The 26,042-nt window shown below is 35.9% G+C and overlaps 1 protein-coding gene across 4 annotated transcripts in view; it reads left to right on the top strand.

The window, feature by feature from the left end:
• Positions 1–26,042, top strand: part of LOC150098806 (uncharacterized) — a 74,911-nt gene that overhangs the window by 25,396 nt on the left and 23,473 nt on the right. For all 4 annotated transcript variants that reach the window (XR_016549476.1, XM_090404831.1, XM_090404833.1 and 1 more), the window contains 2 exons: positions 1,712–1,818; positions 19,434–19,527. Coding sequence is in view for 3 of the 4 variants with exons in the window: in XM_090404831.1 (XP_090260957.1) it covers positions 1,712–1,818; positions 19,434–19,527 (201 nt within the window). In the remaining variant the exon portion in view is untranslated. The remainder of the gene's footprint in view (positions 1–1,711; positions 1,819–19,433; positions 19,528–26,042) is intronic.

Below are 26,042 nucleotides of genomic sequence, written 5' to 3' on the forward strand. Positions count from 1 at the left end.
AGCTCAGTGAGTCTGTATAATTACTACAATCAGGTGGGATCTGGTTGGAGATAGTAATGTCAGGAAACACAGCAGCACAGCCAACAGAGGTATTAGTTCTTGAACCATCAGTATAGATAGGCAAGAATTCAGAGTGTGCTGCTCTATGTGCATTAAACAAGATATGTAATGGATTTCTGTAGCTGACAAAGTGAGAGGTTGCAGGATGGCATGCAAACCTGCCATGGAGGGATGCTTATGATTAATGTAGGCAATGTTGTCAATATTTATACCCACATCTTGCACAGTCTCTTTAACATGCATACCAAAAGGACGTATGGCAGTTTGAAGTGTGTGATATTGAGCTTCTCAATGCAGAGAAAAGAGACTAGTCCATGTAGGATGATTTGGAAGAGACTTTATCTTTAGGGCATGATGAAGAGACAACTGTTTCTGTCAAAGTGATAGAGCTGGTTCATTTGCTTCAACATAAAGACTTTGAGTGGGTGATGTGCGAAAGGCATAGCTATTTGTATACCTTGGTGATGGATGGAATCCAACCATCGCAGGTCACTCTGTCTTGCAGAACCATAGACTTGAGACCCATAATCCAGCTTTGAACGTATAAGTGAACGGTAAAAATGGAACAATGAAGCTCAGTCAGCATCCCACGTAGTAGAAGATAGTGTGAAGGAGGTTCAAAGCTCTCTTGCACTTTTCTTTTAGTTGATGAATATGTGCTAGAAATGTAAGTTTTCTGTCAAAGATGAGTCCCAAAAACTTGGCTCCTGTAGCTACTGGAATAACAGTGCATCCCATTCTTAATTCAGGGTCTGGGTGAGGAGCACGTTTTCAACAGAAGTGTACACAAGTGAAAAAAAGTGTACACTTTTTTCTGTTGCTAAACCCATTCTTAAGAGTCCCCAGAGAAACATGATCAAGTATTAACCTCATGTCACGAGAGTGACAGAGTAACAGCCCACTGCCTGGCAAGCAATGACTGTATTCAGGAGTGGAATGCCAGGGCTACCCTGGATGCTGTACCGGCACTACAGTAAGCCTGGGATCCTGACCCCCAGACCATGGGGTGAGAGACTTACTGTAACACCGTTGATCCTTGAAGGCAAAGTTGATCTTGGCTGGGCCATCCAGGATCACCGGTCTTGCTGAAGCAGGGGCCAAAGTAGTGCAAGACTACCAGGATCTATCCTTTCACTATCCTTTTTCCAGACCACCATGGTGGTCTGGAAAAAGGATAGTGAAAAAGACTCAGGAGAAGTAGAACCAAGAATACAAGAAGAAAAGCAAAGAAAAAGAGGAAGAATGAAAAGGGCTAGTACCATCACTGGGAGATGTCCCCTCCACCACGAACAGTGTACCATATGGAGGGGGCTCCTCAATAAGTTTCAAATATCTATCCTTATATTCTCCTTTTGTTTAACTATATAAGTTGTTCCTACAATCACCACAAACTCTCTTGTTAATTTACTCCTTATACCCAAAGCCTCAGTCACTTTTTCTCATCTTTCCTCTTTGTGCATATGCTTATTCATCATACCTCTAATAATTTATGGATGCTCCATATGGCACCACAGCATAATCAAGCACTATTAGGTGATGCAATTTGTTATGGCACACAGTTGTGATTTGGAAGGGAGGATCTATAAACAGAACTTTTGTTATCAGTTAATTATTTAATTATATATATATGCTTTGTTTTCTATTTTTGTAGGCTTGGTGATATATTTCGTTGGTTTCGGGACTGGGGAATAACAAGTCATTTAACATTTAGTCTATACTTAACAGCTTTTATCATTTTCATTGTAATCAACCTTGTAGGTAAGTACATATATTGGGAGGGAACATAATTCCTTTTGAGTATATATATGTTTATTTATTATTATTATTAGCCAGCAAAAGCTGGTTGATTGGTAGAGCTTCTGCTACTAATGGCTCACACAAAAAGTTAAGCAAGTTTGAGCGCAGTTAGTAGTTGGAAGGGGTTCAATTGTTTGATGCTGTTGCTACACACTCTCCCTCCCTGGACTCCCTAGAGGTGTCACATAATAATAATAATAATTATTATTATTTTTTTAGGAAGGTAATGTGATGGATATGGCAGATCATATAGCAGAAAACTTTATTGCTGGTGATTGGTTACTTTGCATCTTTTGCATCCTTGGATTCAAAATATACACTTGTCAGAGAAGTTCTAGAGGAAGCTGAGGAGATAAGAGACCTTGAGGGTGGTGGACAAGGATCTGACGTTCAGAAGTCACATTGTACAAGTTGTAAAGACATCACGTCAAATCATGGCAATCATGCAGATTACCATAACTTGTAGAAATAAAGAGGTTCTGGTTCCATTGTATAAAGCCTTGATCAGGCCTTGTATGGATTATTGTACAGAGACTTTTGTAACCTGGTTTTCATGGTGATAAGCATATATTATTATTATTACTCCAAGACCTCATGGAATCAAAGACTCATCTAGGAGGTCCTTTTATCTCTCACACACACACACACACAGCTCATCAAACACACTCAAACTCCTAGCAGCACCACACTCTCAGGCAAGGCATTCCAATCATTTACAACTCTGCACAAAAAAAAAAAAAAAAAAAAAAAACCTGCTTCTCACACCCTCTTTATACAGTTTCCAGGGATGACATCTGGTTCTCCCCCGATCTCTCACTATTTTCTGTAGAACCTCTCTAGCATTGATCATATAACAACCTCTTTAATAACTTGTAGGTCTCTATCATATCTCCCCTCTTCCTCCTGTCCACCAGACTCTGCAAGTTGCATCTTCTCAATCTTTCCTCATACTCGACATTCCAGGTGGTTAGAAACTATCTTAGTCAGTCGCCTTTGGACCCTCTCCAACATCTTTTTGTCCTAAAAACCAGATGACCAAATTTGGGCACAATAGTCCATGTGTGGCCTAATTAAAGCCTTATACAGTGGAACAAGAATCTCTCTACTTCTACAAGTCAGTGTCCTCTGCATCATTCCCAGAAGCCTTTGTGTTGTCTTCACAATTTTGGCTATGTGTCCCCTAAATTCCAGATCCTTATCCACTATCATCTCCAGATCTCTTATTTCCTCCACCTCTGACAATATATCCTCACCATGCATAAATTATGCATCCCATCTTTGTTTTCCAAATTTTAAAACCTTACATTTTGCAACATTGAACTCACATCCCCATTTGCTTGCCCAATCACTCAATTTATTCAAGTCTTCTTGTAAGGCTACAACATCTTCTCTACTCTTCATGATTCATCCCAACTTTGTATCATCTGCAAACAACTGAATATCTCCATCCAAATTTTCACCAATATCATTAATATAAAAGTTAAACAGTAATGGCCCTACAACAGACCCCTGAGGCACTCCACTAGTGACTTTCGTTTTCCTGCATATTGCTCCCCCATACACAACTTGTTGATACCTATAAGCATATTTTGGAAAGGGTTGAGACTGACTAAGGTCATAACTGGTCTTTGAGGACTGATTGAGGGAATGCAGTTTGCAAAGGCTTTTGAACAGGAGGAAGAGATGGGATGTGATTGGGACATTTAAGTTGGTAAAAGTTTATACCAGGTTAATTTGGAAGAAATTTTTCATGCAATGGGGAAAGGGGTGGGATAGAACAATGTGACATACCTGGAAGTTGTATAAAGAGTAGGTTCTTTGTATGGAGAGTGGTTGGTCAGCCTAGTTGGTTAGTGGAATGCTTTGCCTGACCTTGTGGTGAATACAGATGCATTGAATGAGTTTAAAGTACAGTTTGATGGGATGGGCTTTGTGTGTAACAGTGTACCTCCCACAATGAGTCTTTAGACTCCATGGAGGTCTGGTGTTTATAATAATAATAGTAATAATTACAAGAAAGGAAAAAAGGGAAAAATTATAAAGCTGTAAGGGTGCAATTTTTAAGAGATATAAGCTCTTCGTGCAAAACTTTCTTAACAGGGAATGTTAGAATGTTTTATGTTTTGATCACAGAGCCATTGTTAAAGCAGCTTGTTCAAGATTACAAGTAAAACAATGAAGATGCATTCATTAAAATTAGGGAATATTCATTCAACATTGCACAAAATTATGAAAACATTACTTTGACTCAGAAGCATTTAAGTCTGAAATGTTAATTAACATAATAATAGAGAAATGTATACTTGAAGCTGCATGCAAGATACTTTGTAAACATGTTTCTGCTCATGAACATTTTTCTCAGATAAGTGTATGGTTTATCTCAGCAGTCAGCCAAGAATGTTTATTTTTGGTGCTAGTTTTTCTCCTACAATGCTGAAAAATTCCTCTGTACAAATTCCATCCCTTTTAGTAACTTATGTATCTGTATCATATCTTTCCTTTTCTTCTTGTCAATCAATTCTGTTCACAAACACTTCAATCTATCCTCATAAGGAGTATTCCACAGACCTGCCACCATCGTGGTCACTCACCTCTGGATCCTGTCTACATCTTCCTCATCACCAAGAAATATATAGGGCATATCTCTATGCAGAATCCAGATGGGAATTGTATATTGAGTCTTATAGAGGTATAATAACCTTATTTCTGCTTGTTAGTGTGTGTGTGGTCAAGACTACATGATCACTCTACCTATTTAGTGGGTAGAGTGATCGTGTAGTCTTGACCATTATTCACACAATACCTATCATACTTCTCCTTAAACTCATTCACAGATGAAGCACTCACAACCACCTCTGGCAATGCATTCCACATAGAGAATTATAGATAAATTCTCTGATACAATCATTAGATTCAATACTCTCAAATCTCTGATACATGCCATCACATGTCTCAGATAATTATTCTGCATGAATTCCATTCTCTTCTGTTCCTGTGTATTTCCTCCTTTTATTCTGTGTCCCCATAGTTGATGTTCCATAATTACTCACCATCATTGAGCATATTTGCCAATACATACCATCAATGCCATCCTCTGGCCTATAGAGCAACAGAGTATATATACCGTGGATTCTGTTTAATTGAGATACATCTGGAATAGCATAATTTATTCCAAATAAGCAGCTGCTGCAGTTAATGAAATTGCACATCAAGATTTTAAAAGCATATGCACATAAGACAGAATACAAGTTTAGACAAGTTTTTCATTTATTGGGTGGCAAATATTTTTATGACAGATATTTTACTTTAATTAAAGTAAAATATTTGCCATAAAAATAAATTCATTAGTATTAACGGTGTTGTTGGAATTGATCAAGCGTAGCTTTTTTTTTTTTTTTTGATTGACTACAAATGAAATCAGCACACGTATTTAGTGCATATATAGCACTGTCTTCCTGCATGAAATAGTCACAATCCAGTAATAAATTGTCTAGCATCCTGGATAGGACTCATTCAAGCTCAGGAGTGTCATCCTCATCACTTTCATATTCTTCTAATGTTCTCTGTTTTTTTGCAATTTCCTCCTCAAAATCTTTATTTTTATTCTAGTATTTGAAGACTGTTATCAATGGATGCAAACTCTTCATAGTTTCAGATGTGGTTCACGTCTAATGAGATATAATTTTAACTATCTGCCGTATCTGTCATATCTATGATTCATGCTTAAAACCACAGTGAGAAAACAGTTTCGAATGGTATTTTTGTTTATTCCTTACCAGCTATTGGCCATAAACTGCATTTCCTGTAAAAGATTAGCTTTTGAACTGAACTCCTAAGTGATTGTCAGGAATCAGTAAAATAAATTTCCATTGTAATTCCATGTCCCAAATCATTAGCCAATTCTAAAAAAATTCAGGTATCACCCACACATTTTTGTTTGCATTATACTGAACTGTTAAACTTTCTATTTTAATTCCTTTAAAGCATTAAGGCCTGACTCTTTTTTCAATAACTAACAGATTTTGTTTACTAGTTCCCAAGATATTTAAACAGCATGACACTGTATTGCTGTCATTGATCCAAACAGTGGAGAATTTTATAACACAGGTAGCCATCCAATGTGGCATGATAAAATGGACCTGTTTCATTAGCACTAAATTTTTGAAGCAAGATTACGTAATTTTTCTAACACTCTATGTGGTAGAGGTTACTATTTGGTCTAATTAAATGGCATTGTGTCCCAAATAAACAAAGAAAATTCTTTTTGTATTCTCATTTTGTTTTTGTAATTCTTGACTTCTCCCAATAAAGCAGCTAACCCTAACTGGAATTTACTATATTTTGTCTTATCTACACCCTCTGTCCAAAAAGAAACCGAACTTTTCAAAAATAGAAGAAACTAGTGGTGCCACCTGTTGTATCTTTTTGTTGTTGAAAGCGGCAACCTTCATTAGTCTTGTGTCAACTGTTTGTGACATTTTCATTAGAAGCGGAGTTATAGTGCCAAGAGTGACAGTGTGTTTTGACGAATGTTCGGAAAATGAGTTTCAAATAGAGAGCTGCGATTGACTTTTGTGTTAAACTTGGTAAACGTTTTACCGAAACGCATCAAATGCTTCAGAAAGCATACAGTGATGAATGCTTATCCCATACTCAATTCTATGAGTGGTTTAAGCGATTTCGAATGTTCGGAAAATGAGTTTCAAATAGAGAGCTGCGATTGACTTTTGTGTTAAACTTGGTAAACGTTTTACCGAAACGCATCAAATGCTTCAGAAAGCATACAGTGATGAATGCTTATCCCATACTCAATTCTATGAGTGGTTTAAGCGATTTCAAAGTGGTCGTGAGACGCTTGAGGACAACGAAAAGCCGGGCCGTCCAAAAACTGGACTGAGCGAAGTTAACATTCAAAAAGTGCGTGTTTCATTAAAAAAAAACCCAAATCGTCCGTGAGAATGATTGAAGATGAATTGGGGATTCCAAAATCAACTGTGCACAACATTTTGATGGAGAGTTTGGGCCTTCGTAAATTGAATTCGCGATTTGTTCCACACAAGTTGACCGATGACCACAAAATGCATCGAATTGAGCACTGCAAGGACCTCATTAAAACCGCTCGTAAGGACTCAAACTTCCTTGAAACGATAGTTACTGGTGACGAAATGTGGTGTTTTGAGTGTGTACCCGAAACAGAGTGCTGAGTGGAGACCACCAGAAGAGGGGCATCCAAAAAAAAGTCGCTTGGAGAAGTCAAAAGTAAAGACAATCTGATTTCTTCATCATCATCATGCATATCAAGGATTTAGGCCTAGCATGGCCTGGATTCTATGATTCCGCCTGGCCAAACAGTCAACAGTAAGTTTTATCTTAAAGTTTTGAAGCGATTGATAGCGAGAATTCATACAGCATGAATAGCATACTTACAAGCATGACATGCGTACAGCATGAATATCATGATGCAAGCAGCTGATCACTTTTGCACGATAATGCACCATCTCATTGTTCAAACATTGTAAGACAGTTTTTGAGCAAAAATCAATTTTGTGTGTTGGATCACTCACTGTATTCATGTGATTTAGCACCCTGTGACTTCTTTCTCTTCCCATGACTTCATTTGATGGTGAAAGGAAAGCGATACAATACCATTGAAAACGTTCCAACGGCAGTAACCACGACCCTCAACAGTATCCCAAAAACCGATATAAAAAAACTCATTTAACGAATTAATTGACCATGTCAAATGCTGTATCAAAGCTGAGGGAGAGTATATTGATTGAAATAAATGATTTGATTTATAATTCGCTTAAAAAAATCCCTTGTGTTTTATTTTCTATCAAAAGTTCGGTTTCTTTTTTGGACAGAGGGTGTATCTCACACCAAATAGCTTCAGATGGCCTTTGCTTTTGTGACTCCTGCTAAACTCATATTATTTGCTTTTGGACTGTTTCCAGAGTTTCCTTACCACAATAAAAACCAGATAACCAAATTGGAACATGATAGTGTGGGCTTGATCTGATCAAAGCTTTCTACAGTGGTAGATCTACATCCTTATGTCTACTTGTCAGTGTGTTATTATAGTCAGAATGCATGGTGTCCTCTTCACAACTCTTGTGTGCCCTTTGAACTTCGGGTCTCTGTTTATTATCACCCCTAGATCCTAAATCCACCTCCTGGAGCATAGTTCTGCATCCTCGAAACTGAAAAACCTTGCCCTGTTCAACATTCAGTTGCAACCTCGCTCATCTTTTCAAGCTTGTACAAGTCTATTAAATTCAAGGGATCTGACATTAGCATCACTCCTAATTTCTCCCATCTTTTGTATCATTAGCAAACAATTGAATATTTCCTGTCAACCTGCATGAAATACATTAACAAATAAACTGAAACAATGATTACTCTAGGAACAGAACTTTGTAGAATGACACTGATTATCATCCTTTTATGGAGCCTCAACCCTCCATATACTTTCTGGTATTGTTCAGACAATCTGTCTTTCCAACCCATTACACCGATCTATTATCCATCCCATTTCCCTTAACTTTTACCAAATTGTGATTCAGCAACCTCTCAGATGTCTTCATCTGCTTTCATGAAGTCCAAAAATATCACATGAGTCTTCCTTATTCGGTGTATTTTTCAATGTTTCCATAAAATACAAAACTTTACAAATGCATATATATGGGTGGTCTGAAAAGTTCTCGGCCTCGGCCATAGATGGTAACACTCGGCACGATTTTTCTTTTCTAAGTTGGTACATCTGTCATAAGCATCCATGTGAAATTGCAAGTCATTCTATCAAGTAGTTTGTTTTATACAGCTGTTTGAAGCAAAAGTGTTGTCTGTATCCCTTGAAATGGATAAAATTGAGTATCGTGCGGTTATAAAATTCTTTGTAAAAGAAGGTTTAATGGCAAAACAAATTCATTTGAAGTTCATAAAAGTTTATGGGCACTCTTCTCCTTCGTTTTTGACAATTAAGACATGGGCTGCTGAGTTTAAATGTGGCTGTACCAGCCTTGAAGAAGACCCACTTGAAGGATCCAAAAAGTGCCATTAATCATTGATGAAGTGCACGATATAATATTGGATGACCGGCAAGTCAAAGTGCATGAAATTGCTGAGACTATAGGCATTTCAAAAGAATGTGTAGGATGTATTTTGCATGAAGAATTGCAAATGAAAAGCTTTGTGCAAGATGGGTGCCACTTGCTCACAGCAGATGAAAAATGCACTCACATGAAAATCTCTGAATAGTGCTTGGAGCATTTTAACAAGAATAAAACTGATTTTGTGCATTGGTTTATTACTATGATGAGACTTGGATTCACCATTACATGCCAGAATCCAGACAGCAGTCAAAACAGTGGCCAGAAGCCAGTTGTTCAGCGCCAAAGAAGACAAAATCGGTTCCATCAACAGGAAAGGGCATGGCATCGGTGTTTTCGGATTCTAAAGGCATTTTTTTATTAATTATCTTGAAAAGGGTAAAACAATAACCGGGGAATATTGCTCCGATCTTTTAACCAGATTAGATGAAAAAATTTGTGAGAAAAGACCCGGTTTGCAGAAGGGAAAAAAAAAATCATCTTTCATCAGGACAACGTACCTCCCCACAAAGGGAGGTACATTGTCCTGATATTCCTGAAAATTAAGGGATAAATTATCCCTTAATTTTCCCTTTTGGCAATGGGAAAATTAAGGGATTTGCACTATGAATTGTTGGAACATCCACCTTTTTACCCAGATTTGGCTCCCTCTGACTTCTATCTCTTCCCAAAACTAAAACTCTTCCTCACTGCTCAGCATTTTTCTTGAAATCAATATATCCCTCTACAGCTGCAATTGATTGCAGCTGTAGAGGGATATTTTGCAGATCTTACTGAGAACCACTGCAGGAATGGGATAATTGCACTGGAGCATCGCTGGAATAAATGTATTAGTCTTAAGGGAGATTATGTTGAAAAATAAAAATAATTTTGAAATTATAAATTCATTTTTTCATTGTTAGGCCGAGAACTTTTCAGACCACCCTCATATTCCTCATAGAGAATCCTACAAAGGAGTCTGTTATCACAATCCTGTATTTACATCATAACCATTTTCATTCCATCACCTTATCCAAAACTGTAGATCAGGGATCGGCAACCTTTTCAGACTCACGGGCCACATTCAACTTTTATTTTTAATAATTGGGCCGCAAGCGTTTAATTAAGAGAAAACAGTGAGTGAAAAAATACTTAAGTTTTCAATTTTTATTATATAAATTTTAAAAAACACAGAAATATTTAAAGTACAAGATATGAAACAAGCATGAAAACGAAACTCAATGAAAAATTATCACATAAAAACAAAGTAATATAGTTTATCCATCACAATATGGCTGCTTAATGCGACTTGTGATTGTTTTTCCAAATTATCTATATCCACTTTACAACCTGAGGTGCAAATTCGAATCGAAACATGCAAAGTTCATCAGTCAGGTCGAGAAGAAAATTTATTTTTTCTAAAACTCATGGCAGAAAATGCTTATTCACAAATGTATGTGCTTCCAAATGAGACTATCATCTTCTTTGCGAAACTGATTAATACTTCAATTTTTTTTGGTAAGCATCGATAAAATTTTTGGATATTTTCTAACGAAAATGCGTTCTTTAATGTTTCATTGTGCTGTAATTCCAAAACTTACATCTGTAGTTGGTTTGATATGTCATCAATGTTGACATTAAAAGTGTTCAAAAATAATCGTATTTCGATGCTATTTTTATGAAAATCAACAAATCTTGGTGAAACTTCAGTTTGTAAATCTTCAATAATACAAACAAAAGTTTTCTTTTGTTTGTATTTCCAAGTTGCACAGGTGATATCAAGAAGTATAAAATTATTTCATCATCATCATCATCAAATTCCTGCCATGTACCCTCAAGGGGTGTACAGGATATGATAGTACTACATGAAAAAAATTACATCATTACTAACTTCCTATCTACAATTTTCCTCCAAATCAGTTTGTTACTTGTCAAGACTCCAACATTATCAGATCTTATATTTCTATCGTCTAAGGCACTTTGTACCGTATCAATTCACCTATATCTTGGTCTTCATCTGGGTCGTTTTGCTGCCAATCTGGCAGAGAACACTTGTTTTGCTAATCTTTCCTCACCCTTTCTGTTTAAGTGACCATACCACCTGAGATTAGCTCTGCTAACGCATTCCTGAATGCTGACAATGCCAAGTTCTTCTCTAATATCCTCGTTTTTAATATGATATTGCCATTGTTGCCATCTGTTCACGCCTTTAATCTTTCTCAGGATTTTCATATCTGCAGTCTCTAGTCTTTGGTCAAGTGTTTTACTTCTGACCCAGCTCTCAGATCCATAAGTTAAAACTGGTTTGAACACTGTCTTGTATACAGCTAATTTAGTGTTCCGACTAATTTCTCTTATTCTATATGAATTTTTCAATTGACTTCCGACCATACCAGCTTTGCTGATTTTATTGTCTATTTCTATATTTAATTTACCATCTTGACAAAAAATCGTGCCTAAGTAGCTGAAATGTTTTACTTGTTCCATAGGTTCTCCATTCACAACACACTTGACATTTTCAGTGATTCTGCCTATTTTCATTGTATTTGTCTTTTTATTGCTGACCTTCATACCATATCTATTACAACAGTTATTCAATTTAGTCAGAGAATCTTGCAGATTTGTAGTGGATTTATTTAGAAGTATAACATCATCCGTATAAAACAAAGAGCTGACATTAACATCTCCAATTTTGATATCATGTTTAATACCACTTTTCTTCATAATGTGATACATATAGATAATGAATAACAGAGGGGATAATGTACATTCTTGTCTCACACCAGATTTAACATTAAGCCATATTACTGTACTTCCTTCAATTCTAGCTGCTGACTTACAATTCAAATAAAGACTAAGTATTGCTTGATATATTGCCGCATTGACACCATATAACTGTAGCATATTGAATAGCTTCTCTCTTGGCACCTTGTCATATGCCTTTCCAAATTGACAAAAGTTAAATACAGATCTTTGTTATATTCCCATGATTTCTCGACTATTTGTCGTAAAGTGAAGATCTGATCCTGACAGCCTCTATTTGGCCTGAATCCCGCTTGTTCTTCACCAAGCTTTTCTTTCACAATTCTTCTCAACCATTTCTCAAGTATACTTGCATAGATCTTGCCAGTAACACTCAGTAGGGAAATACCTCTGTAATTCTCACATTCAGTTTTATTTCCCTTTTTATATATGGGCATGCAGAACATGCGGGCACCGCCGCCGGGGCACCGTTCATAAGTTCATTTTTATGAAAAAAAATTTTTATCATAAAAACAAAAAATTTTTAGAATGATCAATATTAAAATGAATAAGGCCAGATACACCGAATAAAAATTACGAAAAATTGTATATTGCCGCCTCTTTGATCAGCTGGCTGTTTACAATTTTGCAGCGAGAGCATTCTAAATGCTTGCGTAGAGAATGTTGTGTCTACTGCAGTCTATCTAAAGTGAAATGGTAAACAGTTTTTATGTGCAGAAACGAATTTTCATACAAAACATTTGTCACTAGTTAATCAGTCATATGGTACGCATCTCAGCAGGCTACTGACCGTAGCACAGTGCGGACTATTATTTCGTCTCTGTGTCGTGTTGTGTAATAATTTCTTGTGGGTATAAAATAGAAATGGAATCAAAAATTTAAAAAAAGTTATCTGGTGCACAAAATCGTAAGCGACACGCTGCGAAAGAAGCAGATGTTAAGAAACAAACTGGGGGCTCTTAATAAATTTATTAAAATATCATAATATTTTGATGCAGATTGTAACCAACTCGATATATCAGAAATCAGAGTTGAAGAACCGTGCACATCATCCAGTTTGCATCAAAGTACTATTGCAATTATGAACAAGATAACAAGATGCATGATTTAAGTGAAAAACGGTTAGAAGATTTAGTTGTAGTTAACCACGGAATTAACACATTGCTACTCTCTGTAAATTTAGAAGATCAGGTTAATGGGGAAATATTGATGAAAATTTGAAATATTGATTTTAATTGAAATGGGGTCTGTTCAAAAGAAAAATATAATCTTCTTCTACGTGTTATTCCCACTTCCTATGCAGGGTCCGCGTGAGACTTCTTGTTAGTACTACTCCCAACCGACCCGTCGCCTGGTCTGCCGCTGGGGAGGGAATATATTTTTGACTGTAGAGACGTATGTTCACGGGGCCGGTTTGCCTGTTTGCAGGATGAAAAACGCCAGATAAACTGGCAGAAAAAACCCTACTGACCGCGCCCAAGACCGGCTAACTTGGCTATGCCTGAGGAAGATCCTCAAATTCCTCACGTCTACAACGGGAATCGAACCTGGGACACTCCTTCCCTAGGTATACGGTTGCAAAGCGCAAAGCCACTAGGCTAACCACGCAGTCAAAAGAAAAATATAATATATCCCAGAAATAGATATGGTCGTAAATTTGGCGACATGTATTATAATAGAAAAATGGAATACGGGGAGCTCGTGCCTAGAACATGGCTCATTTATTCCGAAACTTTAAATTCTGTTTTTTGCTTTTGTTGTAAACTTTTTTGCGCCTACTAAATCAAGTAGTTTTGTAGAAGGTTATAACGATTGGAGAAATGCAAGTACAACTTTGCATAAACATGAGACTAGTTTAACTCACATGAAAAATTTCTTGAAATGGAAGGAAACTTGATAAAAATTTAAAAAACAAAACTACTATTGATTGCCAGACTCAAAGCATGTATGAAATGGAAAAGAAACATTGGACGAGTGTTTTAGAACGCTTGATTGAAATTATAAAATTCCTTGGTAGCCAATTTAGCTTTTTGCGGATCATCTGATAAATTATATGAAAGGAATAACAGCAATTTTTTAAAATTAGTTGAACTGTTTGCGAAGTTTGATCCCATTATGGAAAAATCATGTTTAAAGGGCCCTACATCGAAATAATAGAGTACACTATTTGAATAAAGACGGACAAAATGAAATATTGGAAACTTTAAGAAATGCAATCGGGGATACAATTTTATTATCAATTCGACAATCTAAATATTCCATAATTTTAGACTGCACACCTGATGCAAGTAAAACAGAACAAGTGACAATTATTATTCGCTTTGTTTCCTGTGACAATGGAATTGTCAAGATCAGGGAAAACTTTTTAGGTTTTGCAGATATATCAGATTCCACAGGACGTGGTATATGTGCAACAGTAATGGAACAACTGGAAAAATGGAACATCCCCATTGAAGACATGTGAGGTCAAGGGTATGACAATGCGGCAAATATGAAAGGGAAAAAAATATGGGCTCCAAAATTTCCTTTTGAACAAAAATCCTCGAGCTTTTTACGTGCCATGTGCTGCTCATTCTCTAAATTTAATCATTAACAATACATCCGAAGTATATGCAGATACAATTAGTTTCTCTGCAATTATTCAAGAAATATACAATTTCTTTTCATTCTCTTACAAACATTAAGCAATCCTTTTCAAGTTCGTAAAATTTTAACATTGAAACAGCCATCAAAAATGCAATGGGAAAGTAAAATTAATGCAATCCGCCCTCTACGATATCAGTTAGGAGAAATTTATGATGCACTTTTTGAAATTTTTAATAATGAAAATTTTAATAAAGAAACACCCACATAAAGCATAAACATTATGTGCTAAAATAAAGGACTACAAATTTATTTGCTCTCTTATAACTGGCATGATTTACCTAAGAGAATAAACCATGTGAGTAAAATGCTTCAAGACAAAAATATGAACATTACACTTGCTTTAGAATTTATCGAAAACTTAAAAATATTCTTACAAGAGTATCGATCAGATAGAAATTTTAAAGAAGTTCTAAAACGGCAGAAGAACTGAGTGAAGAGGTGGACGGAGAACAAGAATTTAAAACTGGTACGGAAGTCTGACGACGAAAGAAGACAGAACAATTTGACTATGAGCGTCATGACGAAACGCCACAATCGCCAGAAGATAAATTTAGAGTGAATGTGTTTTATACACCTCTAGACATCGCAATGTGTTCGTTAATAGAACGTTTTGAACAACTAAAAACATATTATGATAATTTCAATTTGTTGTATAGATTACTACAAATTAATAACGAATATTTACAAAAAAACTTGTGACGATTTAGAGATTCTCTTGAAGGACGGCTACAATAAAGGCGTAAATGCAATAGAACTATATTACGAGTTATGTGCTTTCTGGGATATTTTTCGGAATGATAATTTAAATATTCAAAACCCTTTCGATATTCTTAATTTTATTGTATCCAATAATTTATCTTTCTCTAACTTTTCAATTGCTTAAAGAATACTATTAACCTTACCTGTTAGTGTAGCGTGCGGTGAACGTTGCTTTACCAGGTTGAAATTGATTAAAACCTACTTAAGAACAAGTATGTCACAAAAAAAAAGGCTTGTTAGTTTGGTGTTAATAGCTATTGAAAATGATATATGTGTGGAATTAGACGTTAAGACCATTATTTCTAATTTTATGAATATGAAATCAAAAACCCTAAAATTTTAATTTAAAAAAATTTCAAGTATATTTATGTAATTTAATTTATTTTCTGTTATTCTGTAAAGATGTTTTTTTTGAATACTTATATTAAATGTTCTAATTATTTCTGAATTCTTTTCTTATTTTCTCATCTATCTTGAGTTTCTTTTATTTTCCTAAAAGATAGTTCCACTTGTAAAAATTTTTTAATAATTTTTATAAGTTACTAAGAATTTAGTAACTTGTAAAATGCAAGAATTTTTTAAACTTTAGTTCAAATAAATTTTAAATTTAATTAAAATTATTTTTAATTTTGTTAGCGGTTTGGTGAGAAGGCTAAAATCTCTGTATCATTATATATTCAATGATTAAAGTGAAGTGGCTGTATCAAAATTTGCTTTAACTTTTGAGATTTTTTTGAATATACATGTTTTTAACGATTATCCGGCCTAGTCAACACGCCCGATTCGTTACATTCAGCGAGCTAACGTGTGGCTGTTCTGTCAAAATTTAATTAAGAAATTTCAAATAATTTAAATTTTTATTATCGTAAAAGAACCACACACGCACGGATCGTTACAGGGGCGCTTAGATAGACATTGCATGCGGGCGGCAAAGACCCTAGCGCCGGCTCTGTATATGGGTACTATGAGAGCTCTACTCCAATCATCAGGAATTCGTCCCTCTGTCCAGGCTTTCTGAACTATGCAGTGCAGCCACTGTAAGACTCTTATACCACCATACTTCAGCATTTCTGGTCGAATATCATCTACTCCTGCTGCCTTTCCACATTTCAAGCTTTTGATGGCTTTTTCTACTTCAAGAATGGATATATATTCCTGACTGCATGCCTGGTCAGTGTTTTTTTACCACTGTGCTGTCATCACTGCTTGTTTCATTTAGCAGTTTTTCAAAGTAATTACTCCATAATTCAAGGATATCTTTTTCTCCCATTTTCATGTCACCTTTATCATCTCTAACTCCTTTTACAGGACTCTATCCTCCATTCCTAAGCTTCTTCAATAACCTCCAGAATATTTTGTCACCTTCTTGATATTTATTTTCTATATTCTTGCCAAAGTCTTCCCATGACTTTTGTTTAGCTAGTTTTACACAGTGTTTAGCATTCTTGCATTTGTCTCTGTATTCTCTAAGAGCACAAGCTGCTTATTTGCCAGGAACTTTTGATATGTTGGGAGTTTATTTTTCACTTGGTTAGACTATAATAAGTTTAGTTTAATCCTTTATCCAAGTGTGAGCAAACAAAGTTTGCGCCTGAAAGTATCTTCAGGACTGGGGAAAGGTAGTGCAACACCAGGAAACTCATTGCAAAGGTGGAGAAAGCTCATTACTCCCATCTCAGTATCTCCCTACTGGGCCTATCTCCCACTGACGAGACCTCAATAAAGGTCGAAACCGGTATGGGTAGTGGCCTTTGCCTTAATGCATAGCATTACACATATCCGCAAGGAGATGTGCTTTGCATTATGGGAGATACTGAGATAGGAGTAATGAGAGCTTTTTCCACCTTTGCAATGAGTTGCCTGGTGCTGCACTGCCCAGTCCTGAAGATACTTTCAGGTGCAAACTTTGTTTGCTCACACTTGGATAAAGGATTAAACTAAACTTATTATAACTTTTGATATGCTTTCTTATTTTCCTTCATTGCTTCTTTAACTTCCTGTGTCCACCATGGAGTTCTAATTTTTCTATCCTTGCAGACAACTTCACCACATGCCTCTCTAGCTGAATCAATCAGGGCTTTCTTCAAGGCTTGCCACTGAATCTCCAAGGCTTGATTCCTGTTCTCAAACTCTTTCATTTTTTCTTCAATAATCTTTGTGTATTTTAGTCTACAGTTCACATCTGAGATCTGCTCAACTTTTATTCGCTTTAAAATTTATTACATGTTATTCTTTTCAATATGATATTCAATTTTATCCTGCTCAAGACTAAATAGTGATCACTTCCAATTTCAAATCCTCTGAACACTCTGGTGTCCTGCACCAGGGAGAAAACATCACTATCAACAATAATATAGTCAATGAGACTTTTCTTATTCCTTGCCTCTTCTCTCCATGTGAATTTGTGCACATTTTTATGTTGGATAATGGTGTTAGTAATAACCAGTCCGTGTCCTGAGCGGAAATCCAACAGATATTTGCCATTATTATTAGCTTTGCTCTTTTCTCCAAATTTTCCCAAAATATTTTTGTATGTCTGACAATCATTTCCTACTCTGCTATTTAGATCCCTAACAAGGACCAACTTTTCCTTTTTCATTGTGTCAGTTGCTTTTTCTAAAGCTTCAAAAAATTCCTCCACTTCTACCTTAGTAGAACTTTCTGTGGGACCGTAGTCACAAATAAGTCTCATTGTCCAGTTCACCATTCTCATATTTGCCCACATTACTCTACTTGAGACTGACTGCCATTCAAGAAGATTAGCCTTGTATTTTGTGTTGAATACTATGGCTACTCTTTTTTTCCTTGATTGTCATTGCCTGAATATAACATTTTGTATTTATTGCTCAGAAAGATCTCACCAGTTTTTGTCTTTTTTGTTTCAGTCACCACTATTATGTCGATCTGGTACTTATCTAATTCCTCAGCTAGCTCCATTTCTTTGTCAATTCAGGCTTCTTATGTTGATAGTACTGATCTTTAACTCTGGTGATGTTGAGTTGGGGTGTGTTTTCAGATTTGTTCCAGTAGCTGACTTTTCGATGTTTGACCTGGTTCCCTGGCTAAGACAACGGGGACCTTGTTTAACCGGGCGACGCCCCAGCTGGCATGAAATTTTGTCATGTTGTACCATCATTTTTTATTTTGGTTTAACCAATAAGAATACAATTTGGTCGACTACATCCCAAATTGCCAGCCCATCCTTGTTCGTTCAGTATCCAAGTAGATACCCAACAGGGTTCACCACGAGAAGGTGAGGATTGGACATTAGATCAGAAGCTCTGGTCAGTTCTCCGCATTCCTTTAAAGGTTCTGTGGAGGTCTCCTCTCAGTTATACAGCTTTGACCCTTAAGCACCCCATAAAATTATTATGATTTTTAAATTTGTTATTCATATTATAAAATGTATTATTTAAATAATTCAATATACGGGCCACATGCCATGTAAGTATGGTCAACCTTTTATGGGCCACCAAAAGTGTATGTTTGGGCCGCCAGTTGCCAACCCCTGCTGTAGATGAACAAACTGGTCTATAATTGAAAAACATTTTTCTCTCTCAATACTTTTGTGAAGTGGCACAATTTTCTCTTCCTTCTTTCTTCTGGGACTCTTTCTGTTGCAAGATTCTCATTAAACAAGCAAGTAAGAGGTATGGTAAGTTCTTTTGCACATTCCTAAAAATACAATAAATTTTCCAAATCCCTGCAACCTTATTAACATCTGGCCTGTTCAAAAGTTTCTACCATTTGGAGAGCATCACTACCAGTATGAAATACACATCCTGTAAAAAATAAAAAAAAAATAAAAAAATAATAATAATTCCACCGTCTCCTCTGAAAGGATCATTTTGTCACCATTATATTCACCAGTATCACCTTCCCATATCAATTTTCGTTTGTCTTGATGCAGTCACTTTTCATATTGTGCTTTTTTCTTTTCTGATTATGGTTGTAATTTTCTAGATGGTGCTTTACACTCCTCATGCATCTGCATCTGGTCATTACCTGATATATTATTCCTCCTCCATGGCAACTTCTTTCCCAATTCTACTTGCTTAATTTCACTATATGAGTGAAACCTAAACTCATATTTTACAATATGAGTTTAGGTTTTAATTAAATCATTAAAAAAGGACAGAAAAAAGGAATTTTTCTTTCTCAATTTATTCTCATTGATGAACATTATGGTCAACTTACAGGATGGCAATGATGTTCATAATGGAGAATCGTGAGAATCTGAAGAAAACTTTCAGACTCTCATGATTTTAATGAGACTGCTCTTTACAACTGCAGTAGGAATTTTTATTTATTTTTTTGTAGGTTTGGAACTTCATGTGTTGCAAGTCAGTGAGGATATACAGGTTGGTTTTGCTAATTTTCGTGGCAATCTCTTCACTACACTAAAGCTTTTCATGTAAGTATTAGAATTTGTGAACCACATAAAATGCAGTACTTTCCTTATTTTACATTAGTAGTGTTACATGCAGACTACATACCATAAATCCTTGCTTTGACAATCTAATTAGTTTCTGGAAAACCATGATTAAGTGAGCTATTATAAATCAAACCCTAATTTTCCTGTTCATTGTTTTTATGAACTGAAGTTAAGTTCCTGGAAATAAAAGTTTGAACTGTCTAATATCACAAATGCCCACCAAATGAAAATATCGAGCTAAAATAATAAAATGATAAAGATATTTATTTATTTATGCAAATGTGAAAGTGAAAATGCTACAGACCTTACTGTGTACAGCTTCTTAAAATAAAAACATAACAGTCTATTTTGAACTAAGAAGTCTGATTTTCTTTTCTTGATAAATTTCGGTTTATCATGACAGGGCATTCTTGACCATGGCTAAGACCTTCATGTTCCATTCAGAATTTGGATAATCAGTTTCCAAATTTTTTAGACTGGAGCCAATTTTCTCAAAAATCTCAGTCTTTGTAATGCAAAGGAATGTAGATTAGGTTCTTCAGTTTCTCCTTCTTTGATGGTTCCTTGCTCTGCCATTTTGTTAAGTTCTTCAATGGTAGATTCTTTTTCATGAATGTTCAGCAATTCATTTCCATCTGTATCTGTATTATTTCAATCACAGTCATTGTTACCTTTTTCAAAGAAAATTCAAAAGTAATTAGTCTTCAAAATCTTAAATTAAGTGTGGACAGAAATTCTTTCAAACTTCCTTTAGCTCCTTTTATTTGCAACTTCATTACAGGTATCTTTTGTAGTTTTTATAAATTCACAATAGCAGTTTGTCAAAACTCTTGTACCATTGTATTGTCTTTTGCAATAACTGCCTTTATGATTTTTTTTTCAAATCTTTAGTGAAGATAATATAATATCTAGACATAATAAGGAGAAATGTCTTGATCTATTGACTGAAGAGTTGAAGTGGTACTTGGAGGCAAAAAAATTATATTTATGCTAGAGTGAATGTGTTATCAGTGCATTATCCAAAAGTAGCAAAACTTTAAAAGGAAGATCATTGTTGTGTTTTCTGAGAGAAAGAACTGTGTGTTATTCATTTTGGATAATGCAATGATAACATACATAGTTGAAAAATATTTAATTAAGATTACTACAGATATTTTGATTCACAGATCATTGTAATATAGTGTAATCAATCTTATACATTGGCATAAGAAGCTGCAAGGGAAAAATGTTAGCAGTGCATGAAAGTGGGATGTTTCAGGAAAATAGTATCATACTGCATATCTAGGGTCAAGAGGATAGATCAGATGGAAATTAAATGGATGAGCAGCAGTATTAAGCAGGAGCTGACATGAGACTCTCATATCTATCAGTATAATATCTCCACCTGGATGGTGCACACTTGCAAAGTGAGCTTAACTTGATAATATTCCTTCTGCTTTTCCTATTCAACTATTCCTTCTGCTTCTGCCACTTCCATACTGTCGGCGTGCATTAATGTTATCCTGCTGTAATTATTCTTCAACTCTAGGATTTAATTTAGCCTGGTCAGCTAATTCTGCTAATGATTGGATTTGGTCTTCTTTAACATGCTGGTTCACTTTGCTGATCACCATGTTAAAGAAGACCAAATTCAATCATTAGCAGAAATTAGCTGACCAGGCTAAATGAAATCCTAGAGTTGAAGAATAATTATGGTAGATAATGTTAATGCATGCCGATGGGATGGAAGTGGCAGAAGCAGAAGGAATAGTTGAATTAACAAGTTAAACTCACTTTGCAAGCGTGCACCATCCATTTGGAGATATTATACTGATAGATATGAGAGTCTCATGTCAGAATAGAAGAAGATGAATTGGAAGTGCTTAGAATATTATAAAATCTCAATGTGAATACTGCTGTGGGAACAGATGAGATATCACTTTGTTTGTTATGAGAACCGGCATTGCCTCTGACCAGGCTGTTTAAGTCTCAGTTCTGGTGGGGTCTCAAGAGAGTGGAAAAAGGACAAAATAACTCCAAAACAGAGGTAGCAAATAATAGGCTTCACAGAATCTCAGGATCAGCAATTAAAATACTGAAAACATTGATTAAGGACATAATTTGGGAATAGGTAAATAGCAATATTGTTATTATTATCATTATGCAGGTCTCTCCATGGAGTCACAAGACTCATTGCAGGAAACCAATTATTCACACATTAACCATTACTCATACATTGTCATTCATACCTCTCCTTGAACTGATTCATTGATGAATTGCTGACAACCACCTCTGGAAACCCATTTCATCCATTCATGACCCTCTAAAAAAAGACTATTCCTAAAACCTTCTTAACCACATTCTGATACAATTTCCAGACGTCATGACTCCCTGTTCTTTCTCTTCCTGCCAAATATGAAAAAGAAGTCTTCAGGTCAGTCCTATTTAATCACTTATATGCTTTTATCATGTCCCTTTTTTTTTTGCTTGTCAGCTAGTTTTTGAAGCATACTGACTTTCAATTCTATTCTAATAAGGAGCATTTCACAGAATTCCACATTCCACATTCTTCGTAACTCCTCTGGATCCACCCCACTTCTTTCATCCCCACAGAATCTAGGTGACTAGATCTGTATACAGTAGTCCAGATGTGGCTTTATTAAGGTTTTATAAAGGGAAATAATAACCTTCCTATCCCTGCTTGTAGTGTGTTCTTTCACCATGTAATCTGATCTGCTGTTTTGGCCACCTTTTGCAATATGCTTTCTAAACTTTAATTCCTTGTCCACAATCATTCCCAAATCCCCTAGCCTCATAAATTTCCTCTTCAGTTTCATCAATATAGTGCAAAGCTTATGATATTTTCTTTCTTTTCTTCTCAAAATGCATCATATTACACTTGGCCACATTAAACTGGCAGCCATTTACCAGCCTCTTTAAGTCATCCTGCATGATCTCTATGTAATCCTCATTGATTGTCAGTCTTATAAGCTTTGCATCATCAGCAAACAAAATATTCCCCCCATATCATTGATGTACAAATTAAACAGCAGAGGACCAAGTATTGATCCCTGTGGTACACTAGTCTTTTGTCTTTTCCTGGACTTAGTTCCTCATAACCCACTCTTTGATATTTGCCCATCGGCCATCCTCTAATTCAAATCACCAGCTTACTCATTTGCTCCAATTTATGTAAGAGAGTTCCATGTAGAATCCTGTCAAATGCTTTTGCAAAGTCTAGAAATATCACTGAGTAGCCATTTTCTTTATCCAACTCAACTGTTACTTTATTATAAATGTGGTAATCTGTGTAGCAGAAGGATGGATTTATAAAGAGTAGATTTTACCGTAATTTGCAAGCTAAAACTCATAGAGTTGTAAAGCTAGAAGAAGAAGATTTTACTTTAATAATTTAATTACTTTCTCTACTCATCATGTAGCCATTTCCTTTATTGTACTCAACTTTGTTTCTTTCTTCCAGTTTATACAATAGATTTCCATATGTTGTCTATATGGCATTCTGACTTTACAAAGACATTTGATAGAATATTCATCATCATCATGCTTGTCAAGGATTTAGGCCTAGAGTGGCTGGCCTTAGAAGTCATTGTTGAAAATAAACAAGTAATGTCAGAGTAAACACAATAGTATTTCGCTAAGAGTGTGTGTGTGTATGTACTGAGTACTGCTTTCATTTTGTTTCCAGTAATTAATATATATATATATATATATATATATATATATTTGGAGGTAAGGGATAATTTCCTTACTGGGAATTGTTCCAGGGTAAAGATATGTGCAATACATCTATAGTACAGAGACTTAGCCTCTAGTTTACCATGACTGTACTGTGTGGTGAAGAGTCACATCCTTCCAGAGGTGCCCCCATTTTCACAGAACAGTGTGGATCTAGACCTGGAAAGTCAAAAAAATATTCCAGAGGAAGGCAATGGCAAACCACCTCTGTACCTTGAGGAATGTACATGAGCATGTACAAATATAAAAGAATGGGCATGCCAAAAATGAGAAAGTACGATATGGTGCTGGATGGTAAGACACCCCCCCCCCCCCAAGGGAGGGGGTGAGGGCAAACATGCAACTGGGGAAGAACAGAGGGCTTCCACAAGTAGAACTAGTTATGATGTGTCCAGGTCAAACCTGGAAGGAAACTTGGTCGCAGAAGTTTCTGGTTGGAAAAGGGAGGCTCCCTGTTTCACAAGAATCCACATTGGAACTTGGAATGTTAGAATTATGAACTAAGGTAAGCTGGAAATAATAAAGATGGAAATGAAGCATAAGAAGCTAGATATATTGGGAATAAGTGAACTTAATGGACAGGAATGGGCCATTTTCAATCAGGAGACTATATGGTGTATTACTCAGGACATGAGACGAGTCGTAAAAATGGAGTATCTTACTCTATTTTTATGACTCGGAAAAAAAGATGGCTAGGTGTGTATTAGGCTATCATCCAGTGAGTGACAGAATAATTTCGCTAAGAGTCAGTGGACATCCAATGAATATGACCATCATACAGGTTTATGCACCCACTACAGAGGCACCAGAAGAAGAAGACATAGAAGAATTTTACGGAAAGTTACAAGAAGTGATAGATCCAAAGCGAGATTTATGGCTACTTATTGGAGATTGGAATGCAATAGTGAGAGAAGCTGAGGAACAAGGAATAACAGGTTGTTTTGGTTTAAGTAGGTATTTGTAACACTGCAGGGAAAGAGACTAGTTGAGTTTTGTGCAGAGAATTCTTTGTTTGTTGAACAGCACAAATAGAGATTATACACGTGGATATCACCTGATGGACAATACAAAAATCAAATTGACTATATACTTGGACAAAGAAGATGGAGAATTGCAATTCAGTCTGCCAAGACTTTTCCAGGTGCAGACTGTGGAACAGACCATAAATTATTAATGGCTAGATACATGTGAAATTATGGAAACTGAAAATAACACAAATGTCGATCAGATATAATCTTGGAAACATTCTGGTTGAATACAATATTAGTACACAGAACAGATTCAACACAAAATTAAAACAGAAACAAAGAAGAATATTCCAACAGTCTGTAAGAAGAAGTCCAAATGACTGTCAGAAGATGCCATCAAAACTGCTCAGGAAAGGAGGAAAATGAAGGCCACAGGAAATTTGCAGGAAGTACGGCATTTGAATGCAGAGTTTCAATGACAAGCCAGAAGAGACAAGGAAAAATACTTTAACCAGGAATGCCAACAAATAGAAGACCAAAATAAGAAAGGATAAACAAGAGATATTTTCAAAAAGATCAGGGAACTGACATGGAAGTTCAGCGCCAGGGTGACAGTATTGAAAAGTAAACATGAAGGATGTCTTACAGAAGATGCAGGCATGAAAGAAAGATGGAAAGAGTACACAGAAGCCCTTTACAGAGAGGACTTAAAAATTACTGAGGAATTTGAAGAGCAGGATTATACGCAGGAGGTCAGTACCACTGGAGAGTGAAGTGAGGTGAGCACCACAACAGCTATCCAGTAACAAAGCACCAGGAGAAGATGGAATACCTATTAAGATGCTCAAAGCACTGGGAGAAGAGGCAGTTAAAATTTTAACTGCTCTATGTCAGCTAATTTGGATCAAAACTACATGGCCTAGGGAATGGAAAAAATCAGTTTATATACCTTTATTGAAGAAAGGTGTTGCAAGAGAGTACAAAAATTACAGAACTATAGCACTGATTTCTCATGCAAGTAAAATCATACTTAAGATCATTCAGAAAAGACTGGAACCATTCATGAAAAGAGAAATACCAGATGAACAAGCAGGATTTCAAAACGACAGAGGAATGAGATCAGATTGCCAATGTGAGATGGATAATAGAAAGAGCACAAGAATATCAAAAGAATGTCTACTTTGTTTCCTTGACTATAGTAAAGCTTTTGGCTCTGTAGATCATGTGAAACTGTGGAATGTGTTAAGAACAATGGGAGTACCAGAGCATTTCATTATCCTTGTAAGGAATCTTTATTATGAACAAGAAGCTACTGTCTGAACAGATCTTGGAGAAACCGAATATTTCACAATAGGTAAAAGGGGTGCGACAAGGATGTATTTTATCTCCATGTCTGTTTAACTTGTACTGCGAATACATTTTAATAATGGCATGGCTAGAGGAGTCTTCAGTTGGAATTAAAATTGGTGGAAGAAATATTAATAATTTAGGTATGTAGATGATACCACATTGCTAGCAGTAAGCAAAGAAGATTTGGAGGAACTTATGAATGTTAAAGAAGAAAGTTCAATGGCCTTAAACGTAACCTCAAAAAGACAAAAGTTATGGCAACATGTGAACTTAACATTTTCTCCCCATCTCCTTCAAATGATTTTGAAGGAGATGGGGAGAAAATGGAAGCAGTTAACAATTTTGTGTTCCTAGGATCCCGAATTGATAAAGATGGGTATGGTACTGAAGAAGTTAGAAGATTATTACTCGGAAAGAAAGCAATGGTAAATTTAAACAAGA

This window comes from Typopeltis vanoorti, chromosome 15 (assembly GCF_054136105.1).
Source record: "Typopeltis vanoorti isolate ZY-2024b chromosome 15, IOZ_Tvanoo_1.0, whole genome shotgun sequence".
NCBI classification, from domain to species: domain Eukaryota; kingdom Metazoa; phylum Arthropoda; class Arachnida; order Uropygi; family Thelyphonidae; genus Typopeltis; species Typopeltis vanoorti.